The sequence below is a fragment of the Hibiscus syriacus genome, unplaced genomic scaffold (assembly GCF_006381635.1).
Source record: "Hibiscus syriacus cultivar Baekdansim isolate YM2019G1 unplaced genomic scaffold, ASM638163v2 tig00110410_pilon, whole genome shotgun sequence".
NCBI lineage: Eukaryota > Viridiplantae > Streptophyta > Magnoliopsida > Malvales > Malvaceae > Hibiscus > Hibiscus syriacus.
Genome location: NW_024062726.1, coordinates 816,260 through 839,149, shown reverse-complemented (window position 1 = coordinate 839,149; position 22,890 = coordinate 816,260). Strand labels below are relative to the sequence as shown.

Below are 22,890 nucleotides of genomic sequence, written 5' to 3'. Positions count from 1 at the left end.
TTATAAATTTAATGAAAAATCCTGTTACAGGCTTGTTCTCCAGTTATTCATTCATTATTGTCTACAATCTTTATTTAAAAAAGTTACAGCAGGAGATATATCTTACAAATGTTCATAGTGAATCATTTTGTTATCACTTTATTGGAGGTGAAAACAGAGTTGTTTTCTTATGTTGTCGGATTCCGATAATGGCTTAGCAAGAAAGATATGGTCTTATTAAATATCTTTAAAAATATGTTTATCTCAAAATATCATATGGACTACACTGAAGATTCTGACACTGTTTCAAATGAGCTTTAGTTACATTGGCATACAAAGATCATATGCTAAGCTCAATATCATTTTCATACAAACATTAAATGTATCCTTCATTTTTTTTTTCTCACTCATTATGGTATGATACATAGCTAATCCCAGACCATATTCATGCATGCTCTTAAACCCGAGCTTGATGAATTTCAGAGCTAGATTTAAAAAGTTTAACCCAAAAGAACTGTACACAACTCTGTTGTTGTTTCCTGCCTAAATCCCAGAAACAATTCAAATGGATGTTCAAATCAGAAAGCAAAATGCAGCTGCAACACAAGGTTTTCATCTAAACATAAAGCGGTGACGCAGAAGGCTTCGGTTAAGTGGTTGGTTTACCACTGGAGTGGTTGATACCATTTCTGCGGCGCTCTTTCTGGTTTCTTTTTGGCATCTCACGCAGCTCCTGAAGCTTCTCGAGTGCCGTTACCACTTCATCCATGCTTGGCCTGCACTTGGGTTCTACAGCCAAGCACTGGAGTGCAAGGTTAGCGACTTCTTGCGCCTGATTCAGTGAATACTGACCTTGGAGACGAGTGTCTATTACACGGAATATCCTCCGTTTGTTGATCATGTAAGGTTTCGCCCAATCCACCAGATTGTGCTCTCCAGATGGCCTGTTATTGTCTATAGCTCGTCGACCCGATAACATTTCTAGTAGAACAACTCCAAAGCTGTATATGTCACTCTTGGCAGTCAAATGACCTTTCCAATATAAAAATTCAAATTGATATCAATACTCACAATTCATCAACTTCATTTCATATGATCCAATACAAAGAGCTAAATGCAGTGGGACTGAACCAAATATTTACAGAAAAGAGAGATAGGAGAATTACCTGTGGCTAGATACTCTGGAGCAGCATATCCATAGGTTCCCATGACCCTAGTGGAAACATGGCTTTTGTCACCAGTTGGTCCGTCCCTAGCTAACCCGAAATCGGAGAGTTTTACATTGTAATTCTGCTAATATCGAATGAAACAACGGTATTTAGCACACGAGCAAAACAGCTTCACCATGCCACAGAAATGTTTATGAAAACATTAGCTAAGTTACATACGGAATTGAGCAAGATATTCGAAGTTTTAAAGTCGCGATATATGACTTGTGTTTTGGCATTGTGAAGGAAAGCGAGTCCTTTGGCAGCACCGAGCGCAATCTTCATCCGGATGCACCAAGAAAGTGGTGGAACATGTGACCCCTCTGTTTTCAAGATTAAATTAGGTTACAGTAGATGGAGACATATGCTTTCACAGCATTCTATGAATCAAATGAATGTTTCAGACTTTCAGAAATGTAGGAAACTCACTCCTAAATAAATGATTCTCCATGCTACCCCGAACCATGAACTCGTATACCAGAAGCCGGTGCTCGTCCTCTAAGTAGTAACCAATCAACTTCACAAGATTAGGGTGATGCAGTTGTCCAAGATAGTTGATTTCAGCCTGTAAACCAAAATACAAAAGCAATCAAATCATACCATCCTAAGAGAATCGTCCAAAATGCATTTATCATATCATAATTTCACCAAACTTAAGATTATTATAATCGTATTAGATCAGTTTCTTGTCTGAATGCACTAACCAGCCATTCTTTGTGACCCTGAAATCCTTCTTGGTTGAGCCTTTTAACAGCAATGATTATGCCAGTACCAGGCTTGGTAGGTTTGAGTGATTGTTCATCGATCCATCCTTTGAAGACGGAACCGAACCCGCCTTCTCCTAGGACACTGTCTGGTCTGAAGTTTCTGGTGGCCGTCCTGAGCTCACTGAAAGTGAAGGTCTTTAAATTTAAAGACTGCAAAATCTCAACTTCACTCCGGGGAGTTTGTGGAATAGAAGCTGAAAACTCCTTGCTGCTTGAACAACTTATATTGTTTCCATTTCTGCTGGCACTACTCGAAATACCTGCAGGTACACAATAGTTAATTTCACATAAAGTTCCATGATAGAGTTTGAGCTTGCAAGTGATTATCAGATTTTGATTAGAAAACAAAATGACACACTCAAAACACAAATGGAAATCAAGTTCTTTACATTGATTTTTAGAAAACCAAAGGCATGCAAGTTCATCTTAAACCAACAAAACATTATCAAACTAACATGTGCTAGGACTGACAGACTTGATGCGATGGCTCAAGCAAGCTCCCATCAAACCAGAACAAGCCCAGATCTTTATTTCTCTCAAAATTTCCCCCTTCCCCCTTTGTTTTCTCTTACAAAGGCCAAATCTTCCCAAAAAGAAACACAACCACCAGAAAAAAGAAAAGAAATCGATAAAGATTATCCCTTTTTGGTTCAGTTTTTCAAAGATGGGTTTGGCATGGGATGATGAGGAGGAGGAAAGATCATCATCAAATCCAACAAGTAAAAGACTAAAAGGCCAAAAGAGGGTTACTTGCTATTGGGTTTTCCTTCCCACCTTCCTTCCTACCTTTATGAGTAGCCTTTTTGGACCTCAGCCAACGAAATACTGTAGACCCTTGACTTGTTCTTTTGCTTCATTTTGTCTGTTTTCCCTCAAGAAATCACCATGTGCCCAAGACAATATTATTATTATCATTATTATTATTATTATTTCTTTTTACATTTTCCACCAATCCATAAAAAGCCAAAAACAGTTAAGAAAACAACTTGAAACTTGCATGAAAAATAAAATAAAAATCAAGGGTTTTGGAGAGAGAGGTTTAATATAGTAATCAAACTTGGTTTTGTGGTATTCATGCTCTTGACTCTCAGTGATTTAGTCCGGCTCTGCACCGTTGGATTTGACGTTAAAAAATTGATACTGTGCCAATGTGATCAATTCCATGTTCTTTCTTGCATATGCGCCATGGGAGGATCATCCACAGTTGGCTTGTTTGTCATCATTGTTTATTAGTCAATTATTTTTGCCGTTCTCTCATATGTTAAGGCTAGAGACAATTATTCAGTCATCATGAAGCTTATTTTTCTGGATAAACACGTCATTTGTAGTTAAAAAAATATTCCCTGATAAAGATATTTTAAATAAAAAAAAGGGCAGATGCCTGTATGTATCTGGCCATAAATGAATAACATCACTTTCTCAAAAAAAAAAAAAAAAAAAATTAGTTGACCCTTATTCTCATATGTAATGGGATAAGGAGAGGTAGGATAGTAGACTGCCCCAACGCCAGATTAAGAGCAGCTTCCGTGGGAGATCTCCAAATTATGAATTGTCCAAACACCTCCATATTTTAAATCCTCATACTTTTTTTTATTGTCTTTCCGATCTAAAAGCTTCAACTTAATTAATTCAGATTAATCTGTATTGCACAGCTGACTTTAATAGATGAGTCTCCCAGCATGGATTTTCTGCATAAGCAATGACTCGAACTTGAGACCTTAATTAAGCGATATTAAATTGATTACCACTTGAACTAACCCCTGTTGATTTTTTTAATATATTTTTTTATTTTGATGGACTGCTATTTTCTTCCGATGGTATCAATCTCAAGTTAATGTTGAGTTTTTCAATCAACTCTAGAGCAAACTTTTAGTTTTCCCTCTCTATCTTAGGTATATCTCTTAAGCTATGAGTTAATATTTATTAGGAATAAAATTATCCCCTCTGTATAGGTAAGAATTATTAAAAAAAATTAATGATGAGCCTTTTAGTATCTATTTAAAGATAACACCCAATCATTGGATAAAGAATATTAGTACCTCTAGTATATGTAACCTGAAACTTCAAAAGATAATATCAAATTTTTAACCATTTAAGTTGTCGGTTTGTGAAAAATACACTAAATAGCTTAAGTAGGCACCCATTTTTTTTCAGCCCAAGTTAAAAAAAACCCTAACAAAAAAAAAAAAGAATATGTAAAAAAATAGTTTAAAAGAAATAGAAATAGAAAAGAAGAAATAAAAGAAAAGATTTTACCTTTTTAGCGTTCAACAATTTCTGGCGATCAGAGAGTTAAATTAAAGATCTAAATGATAAATGAGAAGCTTGAGGCAAAAGGAACCAGATTATTCAACGATGAACGATGGAGTTCATCATAAAGTAGACAAATGATTCTAACTTAGATCTTCATGTATCGTAGCATCTTTTGGTTAGGTCAACTCCAAAATTAGACTCAAAAGATTAAAAAAGCGCGAATTAAGATTTCTTGGTGAATTTTCATTGTCGGCAATGGTGACCACAAATGGCAATCAAAGTAGGTTAGTAAGTGAGGAATTGAGAGAAAAAGGAAATAAAAGGAAAAAGGAAAAAAGAAAGAGAAAAAAATGAGAAAATTGACTATTTAAACCGTAGAACTTTGTTTTTTAAAAATGTAAAACCTCAAAAGTCGAATTGTCTGTCCAGCTCAGTTGGTATAGCGTAAGGTTCTTAATCTTGTGGTCGTTGGATCAAGTCTCACGGTGGGCAATTCATAATTCGGAGGTCTCCCACGGAAACTGCTCTCAACATAGCATTGGGGGCAGTTTACTATCATACCTCCCCCTTGCCCTATTACATATGGGAATAAGGGTTAACTAATTTTTAAAACCTCGAAAATCAAATTGAAATTTTTCTTATGATCGATAATTTTGGGGGTTTATTTGAATATTTTAAGTCTTTGAGTGTGAGTTCATTGAGAAGAATTTTTTTCAGGTTAAATTATGATTTGATTTGGTTTTCAAGTGAGGAATAAGATATAAAGTTTGAAAGTTTAGTAGTGTTTCAAGTTTAGTTTCCTAAGTGACAACGATTTTGAAATGGAAGGATTTGTTGCATGAATATGCCCATGAATCTAATTGGAAGAAATCGGTGGCAAGAATGTTAGGTGTTATGTTCTTATAATTTAGTCCTAAAAGGTTATTTTCTTAAGGCTTAACGTAAAAATTAGTGTCCAAATTACACTCAAATTTAACTTTTGGTGTTTAAAGAATTTTCGTTAAAAATAAATGTCTAATTTTTTCTCTGTTAAAATTTTAGATGTCTACCATTAAAAAAGTGTTAAATGGCACGTGTCATATTCATATTTTTTTTTAAAAAATGTTTTTTTGGAATATTTTATTTTAAAAAATAAGAAAAAATGTGACCAATATCACTTAACGATTTTTTAAGGGTAATCACCTAAAAATATAACGGAGAAAACATTAAGTACCTATAGTTAACGAAAAATCTTTAAACACTCAAAGTTAACTTTAGATTGGACACTTAATTTTGCATTAAGCCTTTTCTCAATAATGGAAATTAGGGAATTTGGATTAATAGCATAACATTTTTGTCCTAATTCGTACGTTTTAATTGTTCATTAAACCATTTAATCCTTTTTTTATTCCAATTAAGTCCTCACTCTCATGACTAATAAGATTTTGGTCTTTTTAATTTCCTTTTATTCAATTTAGCCTTTTCTTTTTGTTCAATTTTATTAACATTTTTAATTCTTTTACCCATTTATTTTATTTATTTTTATGTGATGTTGTTTATTATTATTAGTGTCATTAAACTTTTTGTTTTATTTTTAATAATGAGATAATATTTGATTCTTTCGAATGTATCAATTTTAGGTGTCGTATGAGTGCTCTAATCTTTCTGATGCGTAACCGAATTCCAAACCCAATCTTGATCCATGCGTTAGACACATACCATGTTTGAAGGTATTTGATCATATCTAACCTAAAACAAATAATGCTAACTCCATTTTTTGACAAGATTTTGAAGACTCAAGTTCTTTACGAAGTTGTCAAAATGATTTCTAAAACATGAGGACTCCACTAAGAGCACTTAGAGAATTAGATTACAATTGAAGGAAAATGTTATCTCCAAAAATGTTTTGATCAATAGATTGACTCAAAAAGTGAAAGGTTTCCGTAACTAAGATTACAGAGGTTGTTTTATAGTGGCTAGTTTTTATATCATGGCATTTTGAGCATGTTCACACTTCACACATAACATTAAACTTTTTACTTGAGTTTTGTCCAGATTAAGTGGGAACAAAATGTTATTTTTTATATGAATCAATTTACCTTAGTGGTTAAAGGAATCGTTGTTGTTCCTAGAGGTCACGGATTCGAGCATCATTGGTTGTAGCAGGATAATTGAGCGTTCATTGTCAAATGGTTGAGAGTATTTCGAACATATACTACTTTATAATCACCTCATCTTAATCCAAAAAAAATGATATTCCTTTGTGAGGTTAACCTTTGACCATGATAATAATTTTCTTCTGGATGCATATGTAATGTCTTCGTAATGTCAACTTTCATACATGTATAAGGAAAAGTATTCTCTTGAATCAACTTTTATATATACGAGCCTATAATTTATGAGGATTGAAGGTTTATTAGCATAAATAAGAAACAATAAAGGGTCGCTTAGTTCAAAAAATGTAAGGTTACTGGAATATTATATTACTTAACATGTTACTGGAAATATTGTATTACCTTATTTAGTTTGTTTTGCAGGAATGTAAACTTGTGCTCTTTGATTAAACGAATATAAGACAAGAAAATGTATGTTTTACCATATTGTCCTTTAGATATATTTTCTTTTTCAACAAGTTAAATTATTAATATTAAAGTCAAAATATTTACATGGAAGTTCATAGAAAATATAATTTTATATTCTTTAATTTATATATATATATTCAATGAAATTTGTAAAAAAATAACTTAATATATATTTTTATTTCTTTAAAAATATAAAAACATACTTACACCGATATAATTGTAACACCCTACACCAGTACAACACACAGTCGACTAATGAGAGCGCTACACGGAACCACTAGAGTGGCTAACCCAAATCTTTATTTATCATACTCAAAGAAAACATTCATTATTAATTACTTGTGATAAAATAGACAATAATTTTCATACAAAACAATTTACAATCGGGAGCTACCAAAATAAAGTTCAAAATGTACATACCATAATTTAAAATCAGTTACAACTCGATATACAAAATAAGGGTTACAAATATACATACCATCTAAGAAGAAATCGAGACATACTTTACTCTGAAAATCTGAGTCTGGATCTACTCGGCACAAAGTTCTTCAAATACTCCACCTAAGAATCTGCGTAAGGAAACATATTCCAAACGTGGAGCTAACTAGCTCAGTGCCACACTAACAACTAAAACATACTAACAGGGGTTCATTTCTAAACATGCTCAAACAAAAGATAAAAAGGTATAATGAATGTATTTAATCTAAATCATTAGTGAGCATGCTTGTGATACTTACTCTCTACGTTATGACAGACATCATAGTGCGGCTGAGGGATCTCTGCATCTCGGAGCTCACACATCCCTCTAGTCTACAGAGGATGTGGCCAATTGAATCTTTGCATCAGACACCACACCCCTGACTAGCCCAGCCCTTACGAGTTTAAAGTGCCTTGCACACTCCCTAAGGATATCCAGACTGATTCTATACTTCGACACCCTGAACTAAAGGAACTCTAGTATCCAATTCGTTTCTCGAGCATCAACAAGGCTAGTCTTAATTATCCCTACTTTATCTCGTTTATATGTTCGATTAAGCGTTATTATTGTTTCCACTTGCAGTCTTATTTGAGAGTAATTATAGAGTTCTTGGGAACATCGTTTATCTATTATAAACCTTAAAAATCCTTAACTTAAAATGTACGGTGGTACCGATACTGGCCTTTCAATATCGGTATTAAACTCTTAGTATTGATACTTTGCCTTACATATCGATACTATTGAAACATTTTGATGTTTCGATATAACAAAATAAGTTAAAAGAATTTTAAGATTTTACAAATGATTTTCAAAGTATATTCGATACTATTATTCGAATATCAAAATATTACTCCAAGTCTTTCAAAGTTTAAATTCAATCCTTACTAAAGTGTAAAATTGTGTTTTATACTTAAAATATTTTTGAAACAATTTTCACAAAGTATTTTGAACAAAAGACGAGCCAAAAATCAAATTTGTGAAGGGATGCACCGATGCACTCATTGATGCACCGATGCACTCATTGATGTATCGATGCACACCCCATTTCGAATACATTTTATGCATCGATGCACTCAGAATTTTATGGAAACATCGAATGCATTTCATGCATCGATGCACAGACTACGCATCGATGCACTCCAGGCTTGTTTGAAACATCGAATGCATTTTATTCATCGATGCACCCTTAGTGCACCGATGCACTAAGTTTTTCAACGGTCGAAATATTTTAATTTTACACTTGATGCATCGATACACATTAACTATGCATCGATGCACATTAACTATGCATCGATGCACACACACTCCCAATTGATTTTATTAATTGTTTTCACACACTAACAGCTCTATTAACTCCACTAATGATCCCCACCGTTCAAAAATGATCCAAGGAGTATTTAAACAATCTTAGAAGCCATTGATCAATAACAATAAACTAGAATCAAGAGAGAATCAAAGAGAAAGAATCAAATCTCAAGTTTGAGCATTTTAAGCCTATTTCATTCAATATTCATCTTTGCTTTCAAGAACACTTATTGTACTCAATTGTATTATTCTTGAGTGTTCTTTCTTTGTTCTAGAATTGTGCAAACATATTTCCTTGTGAGGATTTTCTTGTAAGTTTGCAAAATTTGTATTGTTCTCTTTGGGAGAGAGTGTTCTCAAGAATTTGGGGTATAATTCTTGAGGGATTTGTAAGGTTACTCTTTGTCCTCAAAAGAAAGACAAATTAGTGAATTTGTGGAAAATCCTTAGTGTGGATAGCTAAGGTAGTGGACGTAGACTTTGGTTGAGAAAGTCGAACCACTCTAAATCGCTGTGCAAATATTTTCAATTTTCTGCGAAAGCTTCCACCGAAATTTTTATTGCCAATTCACCCCCTCTTGGCCAATTCCATCGATCGATTAACTCAACAATTGGTATCAGAGCTTGACTCATTTGAAGGTTTAATCGCCTCTTGAGTAGATCCGGGAAGAGTTACATCGATATTCAAGTCATCAATTGTCAGTGCTTCAAACTCTGACTTCGTTCTCGATTCAATGCCCGACAACAAGCCTCCTTTCTTCAATGGAGCTAACTATGCTTATTGGAAGAATAGAATGATGTACTTTTTTCAAGCAAGTGACATGGGAGCATGGAATGTCATAGAAGATGGATACATCAAACCTTCCACTCACCCAAGATTATGGAGTGAAGGAGATACAAGAATGTTCCAGCTCAACTCCAAAGCCATCCATATCATATTTTGCGCACTTGGACCGGATGAATACGGAAGAGTTTCATAGTGTACAACCACTAAGGAGATATGAGATAAACTATAAGTCACTCATGAAGGCACGGACGAGGTAAAAAAAAATCTAAAATTAGTCTTCTACCTCATAGCTATGAAAATTTCAGGATGAAACCGAATGAAGATATCAAAGCTATGACGGATAGATTTTCAATGATTGTCAATGGTCTCAAATCATATGGAGAGATCATTCCGAATGAAAAAATCGTGAGGAAATTAGTTTACTCACTTCTAAAATCATGGCAATCATCGAGGCTAAGAACTTGAAGTCCTTAACCCTAGAAGAACTAATAGGTTCCCTTCTCACTCATGAAATGATGCTTGAAGATGGGGTAGACCTCGATAATATTGACAAGACACCAAAGGAAAAAGGAGAAGAAAAAGAATGTTGGAGTTGCTCTCAAATCTACAAGAGATGAAAGTGATTCAGATAAAGATGATGAAGAAATGATATTATTTGCCAAACGGTTCAAAAAATTGATGAGGCCCAACCGAGGAAGAAAATTCAAAAGGAATGAAGGCTTCAAAAATGAACCGAAGGAGAAAGACCCCATTATTTGCTATGAATGCAAAAAGTCAGGGCATGTCAAATATGATTGCCCTTAATTGAAGAAAAATTGTTAATCCAAGAAGAAGCATAAGGCTCATGTGGCTACATGGAGCGATGAGGAAGGTTCCGATAAAGAGGAACAAGAAGTTGCAAACTTGTGCTTGATGGCCATCAGGGATAACTCTAAGGTAACCTCTAACTCATTTGATTCAAATGATTTATCTTATGATGAGTTATTAGAGGATTATAATGGTTTGGCTTCGGATTATAAGACTTTATTTTCAAAATACAAAAATGATATTTCAAAATTGAAAAATGAAAATAGTCTTATGTCCAAGACTAACAATGAGCTTGAAAGTAATACTAAAGAATTGCAAATCAAACTTGATGATTTTGAAAAAGAAAAATACTTATTTGCATAACTTACTTTCAAAAGTTCATGATGATCATCAAAAAGAAATTGATGATCTTAAAAATTCTTTTAATAAAGTTGGTACAAAACGTTTTGAAAAATGAGAAAATTCAAAATCCAACTTTTTTATAAAAAGTTTTAAAAACTACAATCATAGAAGTCCTCAACGAACCTTAAATGGTAAAATTGTTAAGAGTATATAGGTTCTTAAAGAACTCATTACTACTAAAGATAAGAATATCCTACATCAATGGATACCCAGAGGACTAGGATTTTAAGTACTAATGAATATGGACCCAAAAGAATTTAGGTACCAAAAATTAGAAATTAATCCATGTTAGTAGGGAAAGGAGCATTGCTACACGGCACGGGAAACAAATTCAAACTCATGGTACCTTGATAGTGGATGCTCAAGACACATGACCGGAGACAAGAGCATGTTCATAGAGCTTAACGCCAAAAATGGAGGAGTGGTGACCTTTGGTGATAACTCAGAAGGTTACATTGAATGTATAGGTACTATAGGTAATACCTCTTCCATACAAATTAAAAAATGTGTTATATGTGAATGGATTAACGTATAATCTATTGAGTATTAGTCAATTATTCGATAAGGGATTCAATGTCATATTTGAAATTAATGGTTGTAAAGTAATCGACATTGCATCTAATCGGATTATGCTTATTGGTCATAGAATATAAAACATTTACATGGTGCATTTAGATTCCATTGATATGACAAATTTATGCTTAGTTGCTAAGGATGAACATGATAGTTGGTTATGGCATAGGAGACTAGGACATACTAGTATGAGTGTTTTGCAATGACTAATTCTAGGAGACTTAGTAAGAGGGTTGCCAAAGCTAAAATTTGATAAAGATAAAATATGTGATGCTTGTGCTAAAGGAAAACAAATTAGAGCTTCCTTTAAGTCCATTAATGATGTATCAACTAGTAGAGTATTACAATTGATCCATATAGATCTTTTTGAGCCAACTAGAATTACTAGTTTGGGTGGAAAACAATATGCATTTGTCTTGGTAGATGACTATTCTAGATATACTTGGGTTCTATTCTTAAGTACTAAAGATGAAGCATTAGAAAATTTCATCACGTTTTCAAAAGTAATCCAAAATGAAAAAGGTTACTCCATCACTAGTGTTAAGAGTGATCATGACACTGAATTTGAAAAATCTTAGATTTACCGATTTTTGTAATTCTAATGGTTTTAGTCACAATTTTTCAGCACCTAGAACCCCTCAACAAAACGGAGTTGTTGAGAGGAAAAATCGAACTTTAGAAGAAATGGCTAGAACTATGCTTTGTGAAAATAATTTGCCAAAATATTTTTGGGCGGAAACCACAAATACCGCTTGTTATATTATAAATCGAGTAATGATTAGGCCAATTTTAAATAAAACTCCATATGAAATTTTTAAAAATAAAAAGCCTAACATTAGTTATTTTCATCCTTTTGGATGAAAATGTTTTGTTTTAAACAACGGTAAAGATAATTTTGGCAAATTTGATGCTAAAAGTGATGAAGGAATTTTTCTGGGTTATTCTTTAAATTCTAAGGCTTATCGGGTATTTAATAAAAGAACTTTAGTAATATATGAGTCTATACATGTTGTTTTCGATGGTAATCCCCTTTCGAGGAAGGATTCTTGTGTAAATGATGATGTAGGTATTGTAAATTCAAATGATGTTAGACATGACGTTGGAGAACCATCATCAAATGAAGAAATGAAAGATGAGGAAACTCACAATCCCCTCGAGAATCCAACCATTGAAGAAAGGGAAGTATATTTCCCAAGAGAGTACAACTATGTCAAGGATGGTGAAATTATAGGTGATCCATCCAAAGGGGTAACAACTCGATCTTCTCTTAGAAATATATGTAATTATGTTGCATTTATTTCATGCATAGAGCCTAAGAATATTAAAGAAGCATTAAATGATGAAAATTGGATAATGGTTATGCAAGAAAAATTAAATCAATTTGAGAGAAGTAGAGTATGGACATTAGTTGAAATGCCTAGTAATAAATCTACTGTAGGCACTAGATGGGTATTTAGGAATAAGCTTGATGAAAGTGGTAACATAGTGAGGAACAAGGCTAGACTTGTTGCTCAAGGGTATACTCAAGAAGAAGACATAGACTATGATGAAACATACACTCCCGTAGCTAGGATGGAAGCAATTAGAATGTTAATAGCATTTGCATGTTTCAATGAATTCAAACTATATCAATGGATGTTAAAAGTGCATTTTAAATGGTTTTATAAAAGAAGAAGTGTATGTGGAACAACCTTCTGGTTTTGAAGATTCAAAATTTCCAGATCATGTTTTTAAATTGACAAAAGCACTTTATGGTTTAAAACAAGCTCCCAGAGCTTGGTATGAAAGACTGTCAAGCTTTTTAATTGAAAAAGGTTTTTCAAAAGGGAAGGTTGACACTACATTGTTTTTAAAGCATAAAGGTAAAGATTTATTAGTAGTTCAAATTTATGTTGATGATATAATATTTGGCTCTACTAATGATGCTTTTTGCCAAGAATTTTCTAAGATAATGCAAAGTGAATTTGATATGAGCATAATGGGGGAGCTCTCATTTTTCTTGGGACTTCAAATTAAGCAACGAAAAGATGGCATCTTCATCAATCAAGCTAAGTACATCAAGGATATGCTCAAGAAGTTTGGACTGGAAAACAGGAAACCTCATGCCACTCCAATGAGCTCATCAACAAAGCTTGACAAAGATGAATAAGGTAAATGTGTGAATGTTAAATTGTATAGGTCAATGATTGGCTATTTGCTATATCTAACCGCAAGTAGACCAAACATTATGTTTAGTGTTTGCTTATGTGCTATATTTCAATCATGCCCTAAGGAATCACATTTACTAGCCGTTAAGAGGATCTTTAGATACCTTAAGGACACTCCTAGTTTAGGACTTTGGTATCCTAGATACTCTAGCTTTAGCTTGCATGCCTTCTCAAATGCGGATTATGGAGGATGCAAATTAGATAGGAAAAGTACATCTGGTACTTGTCAATTCCTAGGAAATATGCTGATTTCTTGGTTTTCAAAGAAACAAAATTGTGTTGCATTATCTACCACTGAAGCGGAATACATTTCAGTGGGTAGTTGTTGTGCACAAGTTTTATGGATGAAAAAACAACTTTTTGATTATGGAATTGAAGTAGGTACCATACCTATTAAGTGTGACAATACTAGTGCTATTTGTCACACTAAAAATCCCATCCAACACTCTAGAACTAAGCATATTGAAATTAGACATCACTTTATTAGAGACCATGTCGCTAAGGAAGTGTAGTTCTAGAATTTGTTGATATTTTGCACCAATTAACGGATATCTTTACAAAACCTTTATACAAAGAAAGATTTTGGACACTTAGAAGAGAATTAGGTTTAACTGAACTATCTTCACTCAGTGTTTAAAATAATTTTAGCACTTTTAAATTAGTTTTGAAAATGCTTATAAAATAACATTTTTTAATGCATTCTATGCTAATAGTTAGGGGAGTTTATGAACTTTGGTGAGAATTAATTATATGTTCAAATGTAGTTTAAGGATAAAATTGATTGATTGAACATGATTAATTTTCAATATATGAGTTGACAATACCACTAGAGCTAAATATTTTAGCATTTTAAGTGTTTAAAACGGATTTTTAACATTTTTGTGCATAATGCATCGATACACTATCCAGTGCATCGATTCATCCTATGAATGTGCATCGATACACCATGAAGGTGCACCGATGCACTCCTTGAATGTGCATCGATGCACTCAGCAGTGCATCGATACACGCATCGGGTTTTAGGTATTAAAACCCTATTTCTTCTTCATTCTCTCAAAGCCCTTAAAACTACTCAAACTGCCCGTTCCCTCTCTTTTCACTCCAAATCTCTTCTTTGCCTCAAATCAACGTATTCTTGTCGGATTTAGATCATTTTTCAACTCCAAATCCTGCTTGCATCATTAAATTGTGCAAAACAACATCACATTCCTCTCAATCCGAAATTTCAAGGTAAATTTTTCTAAAACCCATGTTTTATTGATATTTGAACTTAGGACTAGTTTTAATTAATTTTAGGATGAACATTACATCGGGCATTGATTATATAGTGTTTAGAAACTAAATTTTACAACCAATTTCGTCAAAAACACTCTTTTTTTTTAAAAAAAAATCGAAATAAAAAAATTATATTATTTCGAAAATCATTGATTTAATTTAGATGATTTTGATTCAATTATGTTATTTTCATGAAAACTATACATGCAATAAATTTTTAGACATTATTTTCAAAATAGTTTTCAAAACTTTGCCCATTAGGATTCGATTTAGAGAATATTGAAATATTGCGGATTCAATTGAGTTTTGGGATTGATTGAATTGAATACATGTTTTTTAATATGCAGGTTACCTATCCGTAAACCATATCAAACCCTAAACAACTTAGGTGCTCTTCAAGTCGATCAAACCGCTCTTCTATTTCTCCTCCACCACAAAATCTAAACCCAAACGAACCTGAGTTAACCATTCTTAACTCTTGCTTCAACCAACCCAGTCTTCGTAGAGTTGAATTATATGATAGGTTCGTTAGTCATTTTCAATCCTACAAAATTTGAGAGGAACGTATCCCTTCCATTCAAGCAATGGAAGATATTAACTTTAAATATCTTCCTATTCCTCATTCCTAGAAATTTGATAAGTTGTGCCAAATTCAACCCATTGTCTATCAACAATTAGTTCGTATTTTTTACTCAAATGCGATCTGTGTTCAAAATGCTAGTCAAACCGCAACCATAGGCATACGATCCTATCTCTTAGGAGAAGTCATTTTTATCAATTCAAAAACAATTACTGATGTTTTCGGTTTAGACGATGATGAGATAGATAATAAAAAAGATCTTCTGGCTACTCCCTATAAGTCTAATGATAGTGTTAGTACCTTACGAACTCATCACGATCGTTTTCTTCATTTGATGATCTCTTGGTAGTTTAAACCATCCGAAGGTAGGTACTCCAAACTTTGAGTCATAAATTTATGTTGGATACATTGTATCCAACATAATAAGAAAATTAATTTTCCATAAATTATCTTTGGTGAGCTTGTCGATACCATAAACGTCATTCCTTCCAAAAGTGTCAAAACTTTAGTTTACGGGTGTCTTCTTTCTAATCTATTTATCCGAATACGGCTTAAGGTCTCGATTGACATTCCCATGCCTCTCCAAAACCAAATTAACCTAACTTTCTTAAAGAAAGCCGGATGAAAACAAGATAAGGTAATGGGTCAAAGGGAATATAGACCCACTGAGCAAACTCTGGGAGCTAGTTCTTCACGAGGTCCTCCTGCACCTAGCTCTTCTCGTGCTCCACCTCCATCGGTACCAGCTGCGGACGATGATCCAAAGTTTCAACAGCTTATACAAGATATTGACGATCACGTACTAGACGATGAGCCAGCACAGCTAGAGGAACAAATGCCTCCATATTTTTGATCATTTATGGAGTCATTTGATTTGAGGTTTGCTTCCATGGAATTTCAACTGACTGAGTTTAAACGAGAGATGCGTGAACGTATGGATGCTCTCACATTTGAAGTGCAAGCACATTATCCTCCTCCCAATCCTCCTATGGACGACTAGACCTTGCCTTGCTTTTGCTTTCATGGATTTAGAACTTATTATTTTCACATTTTGAATGTTTGTGGATTAATTATGTTGTTTGGATGTTTAACTTTGAATGCTTGAACTTATATTTATATATTTGGATTTTGAACTTATATTGGTTTATTAGATTTTTTCATCATTTAGCATATGACCAATTTTACCATTTCATATTCGTTTATTATGAATATTGAATTATGAAACTAATGGCTAACCTTTCTCTTGATTGTGATCTTAGCAGCTTACGCTATATTTACAAAAATCAATTGGCTATGTTTTTCAAAAATCTTCTTTAAAAATGTTTTATAAAGTCTTTTTGATTTAACAACAATGGGGAGAAGTAAGATGTATTATAGTAAGGGGGAGTAATAAAATTGATTTCAAAAATAATTTTCATAGAAAAATCTTAAATTTACTCAAATGTTTTGTTATATCAAAAAGGGGAGCTTGTTGAAAACATTTTGATGTTTCGATATAACAAAGTAAGTTAAATGAATTTTAAGATTTTACAAATGATTTTCTAAGTATATTTGATACAATTATTCGAATATAAAAATATTACTCCAAGTCTTTCAAAGTTTAATTCCAATCCTTACTAAAGTGTAAAATTGTGTTTTATAGTTAAAATATTTTTGAAACAATTTTCACAAAGTATTTCAAACAAAAAACGAGCCAAAAATCAAATTTGTGAAGGGATGCACCGATGCACTCATTGATGCATTGATGCACAACCCATTTCGAATGCATTTTATGCATCGATGCACTGCCATACATCGATGCACTCAGGATTTTATGGAAACATCGAATGCATTTCATGCATCGATGCACAGACCATGCATCGATGCACTCCAAGCTTGTTTGAAACATCGAATGCATTTTATGCATCGATACACCCTTAGTGCACCGATGCACTAAGTGTTCTAACGGTCAAAATATTTTAATTTTACACTTGATGCATCGATGCACACACGCTCCCAACTGATTTTATTAATTGTTTTCACATAATAACGGCTTTATTAACCCCACTAATGATCCCCAACGTTCAAAAATGATCCAAGGATTATTTAAACAAGCTTAGAAGCCATTGATAAAAAAACAAGAAACTAGAATCAAGAGAGAATCAAAGAGAAAGCATCAAACCTCAAGTTTGAGCATTTTAAAGCCTATTTCATTCAATATTCATCTTTGCTTTCAAGAATACTTATTGTATTCAATTGTATTATTCTTGAGTGTTCTTTATTTGTTCTAGAATTATGCAAACATCTTTCCTTGTGAGGATTTTCTTGTAAGTTTGCAAAATTTGTATTGTTCTCTTTGGGAGAGAGTGTTCTCAAGAATTTGGGGTATAATTCTTGAGGGATTTGTAAGGTTACTCTTTATCCTCAAAACAAAGACAAATTAGTCAATTTGTGGAAAATCCTTAGTGTGGATAGCTAAGGTAGTGGACATAGACTTTGGTTGAGAAAGTCGAACCACTCTAAATCGTTGTGCAAATATTTTCAATTTTCTGCAAAAGCTTCCACCGAAATTTTTTATTGCCAATTCACCCCCTCTTGGCCAATTCCATCAATCGATTAACTTAACATATACTTTACCCTATTATTTCAAGCTTTAAAAAGAATAACATCGATACTTCTAACCTAGGGTACCGATACTAAACGGGGTATCGATACTAAATTTAGATTTGATGTTTTGAAAATAATCTTAGTATCTATACTCATATGAGGATTATCGATACTTCTACCCTGGGCATCGATACTCTCATGAGTATCGATATAAATTTTAGCTGCGATGTTTTCAAAAATTCCTAAGTATCAGGAGTATCGATATTCCCATTCAAAGTAAGCCAATTTTACACTTCTAAAAGAACAATATATGTATTGTTCCTATAATACAGATACACCTACTCGAAAAGACCTTAATTAGGCTTGAAATGTACACCCAAACTCACCCATATTGCTATAATGAGGTTCTCAATTGTTATTAGTGTCTTATATGGTCAATAAGGGTCATAAATAAGGCTTTAAAACATGTTTATAACATAAAACATTGAATTTACCATTAACATGCTCATCAAGCTTATTTATCAACTTTCATTCTATATAACACTTCTAATGACCCACTAATAAGTATGAAGAAGTTGTAAATGTGGTTACATTATATTCTTGGCTAAAAGCAAAGCCCCTAACTCACTCGAGAGGTGATTTCTCTTTTTCTTGAGCTTTTGAGCTTTCTCCCATTTCTTTCATTATTCAAAGGTAAGAAATGAATAAGTGATGGAAATAAGGATAGGAACATTTCCTATAACTTAAATCTATCAAAGTAACTTAAAAACCAAGATTTCTCTTAAGCCTTCTAAAAACCCATTTTGGAAACTCAATCTAAAACTTGCAATATGGAGCCTAATTTACAATATTACCTTGGCTCAACCAAACCAGAATTGGAATGCATAAAATCTCTACTTGAGAAAGGAAGATGAAGAGAAGAAAATGGAAGGAAGAAGAATAAGAGTTTGGTGAGATATTTAAGGAGTTAGTTTACGTGACCTGATATAAAAATAAGGGGAAAGTTTTCAGCTTAAAAAAATGGGTAAACTACAATTTTGGTCCATACACTTTCATGCTCATAAAAATATCATCACTTTTCATAAAACTTTTAGGCCTAAATCAACCTGATTCCAAGTAAACTTGGTCTAAACTACTTTAATATGTCATTTGGGCTCTAACTATGGGTCTCAGGTTGACCCGAACTATTAACTCGAGTTTCGGGGCATTAAAACTGTCCCCTCTTAATAAGAAATTTCGCCCTAAAAATTTTTACCAGGATAAAAAAGATGTGGATATTGGAGTTGCATATATTCTTCTGTTTCCCAAGTGGCTTCTTCGACTCCATGATTTCTTCAAAGCCTTTTACTAAGGGAATCTTCTTGTTCCTTAATTCTTTCACTTCCCTAGCCAAGATTCTGATCGGTTCATCTTAATAGGTAATGTCGGGGCTCAACTCAACTTGATCCAGGGGTAGGACATGCGATGGTATGAACAATACCTTCAAAGCATAGATAGAATACATTATGAATGCGTTCCATCTCTGGGGGTAAAGCTAAACGGTAGGCTACCAGACTAACTCCATCAATCACTTCATAAGGACCAATGAAACACAAGGTCAACTTCCTTTTACACCCAAACTGAAGTACTTTTTTCCATGGAAATACTTTAAGAAATACTTTCTTGCCCACAACAAACTCGATTTCCTTTCGCTTCAAATCCGCATAGGAATTTTACCTATTTTATGCCTCCTTTAACCTACTCTTAATTATTCAGACCTTTTCTTTCGCTTCTTGGATCAAAATTGGGCCTACTATTTTCCCATCACTAAGCTCAGTCCAACAAAGAGAAGTTCTACACTTTCGCCCACACAAAGCTTCGTAAGGGGCCATCTGGATGCTCGACTGATATTTATTATTATACGTGAACTTACCAAAGGCAAATGGTCTTCCCAACTACCCTCAAAATCGATAACCATACTTCTAAGCATGTCCTAAAGAACTTGAATAACCCACTCTGACTGACTGTCTGTTTGAGGAAGAAATGCGATATTGAAGTGGAGCTTGATACTTAGAGAATCGTAAAAAACTTCCGAAAACTGAGAAGTGAATCTAAGCTGTCTATCCTAAATAATTGAGGTCAAAACCCCATGCAATCTTACTATTTCATTGATGTAGTGTTGCGCTAACCTTTCTAATATAAAATTCATCCTAACCGGTAAGAAGTGCGCATACTTGGTTAACTGGTCTACAATCTCCCATATCGTGTCATGCTTACGTCTCGTCATCGGTAACCCAATTACAAAATCCATAGTCACTCTGTCCCACTTCCACTATGGTATTTGGATCAGATAGAGTAACCCCGAAGGAACATAATGTTCCGCCTTAAATTACTGACATACCAAACACTTCGCTACAAACTCATAAATATCTCTCTTCATTCTCGATCAATAATACAACGGTCGAAGTTCTTTATACGTCTTATTACTTCTTGGGTGAACCGAAAGTGGACTAGAATGAGACTCATAAAGAATCTTGTAAAGTTTCTCCTTATCCTCGGCACACATAAATGTCTTCTAAAGTATAACACCTCACCTTTTTACAATTCAAACCCTGGTGCCTCACTTTGACGAACTTGCTCTACACGAGCTTTTATACGACTATATGAATTTTGTAATTTCTTGATTTCACCTACTAATTCGGGTTTTATTTAGAGCTCGGCTATCAAACCCCCATCTCTAGATATACTCAGGTGCGCTAAAAGAGCTCTTAACTCTGACATCAACTTCCAGCTCAAAGCATCAGCTACGACATTTACTTTTCCTGTGTGGTAATCGATAATGCAGTCATAATCCTTTAACAACTCAACACATCCGTGCTAGCGCAAGTTTAACTCCTTTTGAGTAAACATATACTTCAAACTCTTATTGTCAGTGAAAATATGACATTTCTCTCCTTATAGGTAATGTCTCTAAATCTTAAGTGCAAAGACTACTACTGCAAGCTCTAGGTCATGGGTAGGATAATTCTGCTCGTGAGGTTTAAGCTGATGAGAAGCATAGGCGACTATTTTTCCCTCCTGCATTAACACACAACCAAGGTTGTTTATCGACGCATCGCTATAAACTATAAATTCTTTTCCTGACTTAGGTTAGCTTAAATCTAGGGCTTGGGTCAAAAGGGTTTTCATTGGGATGTTATCATCGAAAAACCTTAAAAATCGATGATAATAGCCCACAAGACCCATGAAACTGTGCACTTCAGTTACATTCTTGGGTGGCTCTCACTCAAGTACTGCACGTATTTTCTGAGGCTCAACTCTAATATATTTCATTGCCACGACATGCCCCAAAATTGAAACTTCAGACAACCAAAACTCACACTTCTCAAACTTAACAAAAAGATAACGATCTCGAAGAGTCTGAAGAACGATACAAATGTGTCAGCCATGCTTTTCCTCCGATCTCGAGTATACCAATATGTCATCAATGAAAAACACCACGAACTGGTCTAAGTACGGGTGAAAAACTCTATTCATAAGATCCATGAATGTCGCCACATCATTAGTGAGTCCAAACGACATTATAAGAAATAGTGATTGTATATTGTTCTAAACAATGTCTTTGAATTACCTGCCTCTTTGACCTTTAGCTGGTAATATATGGATCTCATATCTATCTTGGAGAAAACACAAGTTCCTTTAAGTTGATTGAAGTGGTCATCGATTCTTGGAAGGGGATAACAGTTCTTGATTGTCAATTTGTTCAACTAACGGTAATTGATACACATACTCATTAACTCGTCATTCTTTTTAACAAAAAGGATCAGTGCTCCCAAAGGAAAAAGTATTTGGCCTAATAAACCCCTTCTCGAGCAACTCTTGAAGTTACGACTTCAACTCTTTTAGTTTCATTGATGCCATGTGATTGGGAGCAATTGACACCAGAGCGAAACCAAACATTACTTCTATGTTGAATTCTAAATCTCTACTTAGAGGTAAACCCGATAACTCATATGGAAAAACATCTGGGAAATCTCTGACGTCTCAAATGTATTCAATCCTCAAAACTGCAACTTTGGTTTCAACTACGTGAGCCAAGAAGGTTTCACAACCCTAGTCCAACATTCGTTGTGCCTTAAGGGCTGACACAACTTTTGCTCCCTTAGTCTTCTCGCCAAACATAACGATCCTAGTCCCATCATTCTTCTAGAGTTTAAGCCATCGAAACTTACATCTCAAATTTGCATCATGCCCTGACAACCAGTCCATACCCAAAATTAGATCAAACTCTCTAAAGGGGAGTTTCATAAGATCAGCAAGAAAGATCTCTCCTTGAATTTCAACCAAGCATCTATGATGGACTTTGTCTACAAGGGAGTCTAATCCTAAAAGATTGGACACCTGCACTCTTATTTTAAGGTTATCAGTTATGATATTTCTTTCTTGCATAGATTATAAAAGATATAGGAATGAGTGGATCCAAGGTCGATTAACGTAGTAATCGGGAAGGAAAAATATAGTAAAGGTCCCTGAAATCACATCAGCAGTATAACAATCTTCATAGGCTTGGACGACATACTAACGAGTGGCTATTTTAGCTTAGCACTGGCCCAGATCGGGCTGCACCCCTACCAAATTGACTGAAAGTAGAACTCCTACCTCTATGGGGTTTTCTACCCTTTGAACCAATGATGCTGATCTCTGGGTCGAAGGTGGAGTCACCTCCTGTGTCTCCGGGCAATCTCTGACAAAGTGGTCCAGGGAACCACATTAATAATAACCCCTAGACCCCTGCGGCAAACCCGTGGATGTCTCTTGTTGTAAGTGGGATATCTGGGATAAGACTGTGACCTCGAAGAACCTCCTAAACTTACAATTAATATAGTGTACATCTGTCTTATGCGCCAGCTACATCGGTCACCACATCTACTCGTACTATGAGCAGATCTACTAGACTGACCTGCTAAGACTCTCCAAGACCCCTGATAATCTCTTGCTCTATTTGGCTGCTGAGAATGTCCTTATGACCCTATCACTCCTCTATTCTAACCAGATATAACCTCTTCCTCTACTGCTCTCCTCTTTAAAACCCTCTCGATAGCTTTTTCCTGTCGGACTAACTCAACAAACACTCTCGATGGAT

The 22,890-nt window shown here is 34.3% G+C and overlaps 1 protein-coding gene and 1 long non-coding RNA gene across 4 annotated transcripts; one reads left to right on the top strand and one right to left on the bottom strand.

Moving 5' to 3' along the window:
* Positions 1-281: 281 nt before the first annotated feature.
* Positions 282-22,873, bottom strand: LOC120124082 (receptor-like cytoplasmic kinase 176). Of its 3 annotated transcripts, XM_039142837.1 has the most exons (9): positions 22,869-22,873; positions 19,117-19,125; positions 13,435-13,441; positions 2,411-2,575; positions 1,892-2,218; positions 1,617-1,752; positions 1,368-1,510; positions 1,146-1,269; positions 282-1,011 (listed from the first exon to the last, which is right to left on the bottom strand). In XM_039142837.1, exons 4-9 carry the CDS (start codon positions 2,456-2,458, stop codon positions 629-631), a joined length of 1,161 nt encoding a protein of 386 aa, XP_038998768.1. In that variant the 5' UTR covers positions 2,459-2,575; positions 13,435-13,441; positions 19,117-19,125; positions 22,869-22,873; the 3' UTR covers positions 282-628. The 3 variants fall into 3 exon arrangements, with proteins under 3 accessions (XP_038998768.1, XP_038998767.1, XP_038998766.1); XM_039142835.1 differs by lacking the exons at positions 13,435-13,441; positions 19,117-19,125; positions 22,869-22,873 and having other exon boundaries at positions 515-548; positions 590-1,011; positions 2,411-2,707; XM_039142836.1 differs by lacking the exons at positions 13,435-13,441; positions 19,117-19,125; positions 22,869-22,873 and having other exon boundaries at positions 1,892-2,214; positions 2,410-2,707.
* On the top strand, positions 2,134-8,054 carry LOC120124084. Its single transcript, XR_005516251.1, has 3 exons — positions 2,134-2,273; positions 3,476-3,480; positions 8,039-8,054. It is a non-coding gene; the product is annotated as an uncharacterized LOC120124084 (long non-coding RNA).
* Positions 22,874-22,890: the final 17 nt, after the last annotated feature.

What these genes read in the sequence shown, in the direction of transcription:
- LOC120124082 (XM_039142837.1), bottom strand. Translation starts at nt 2,458, where the DNA reads ATGGGAGCTTGCTTGAGCCATCGCATCAAGTCTGTCAGTCCTAGCACA. An exon ending in CGAATATCTTGCTCAATTCC is followed by an intron (nt 1,270 to 1,367) that starts GTATGTAACTTA and finishes CGATATTAGCAG; the next exon opens with AATTACAATGTAAAACTCTC. An exon ending in TCCAGAGTATCTAGCCACAG is followed by an intron (nt 1,012 to 1,145) that starts GTAATTCTCCTA and finishes TATATTGGAAAG; the next exon opens with GTCATTTGACTGCCAAGAGT.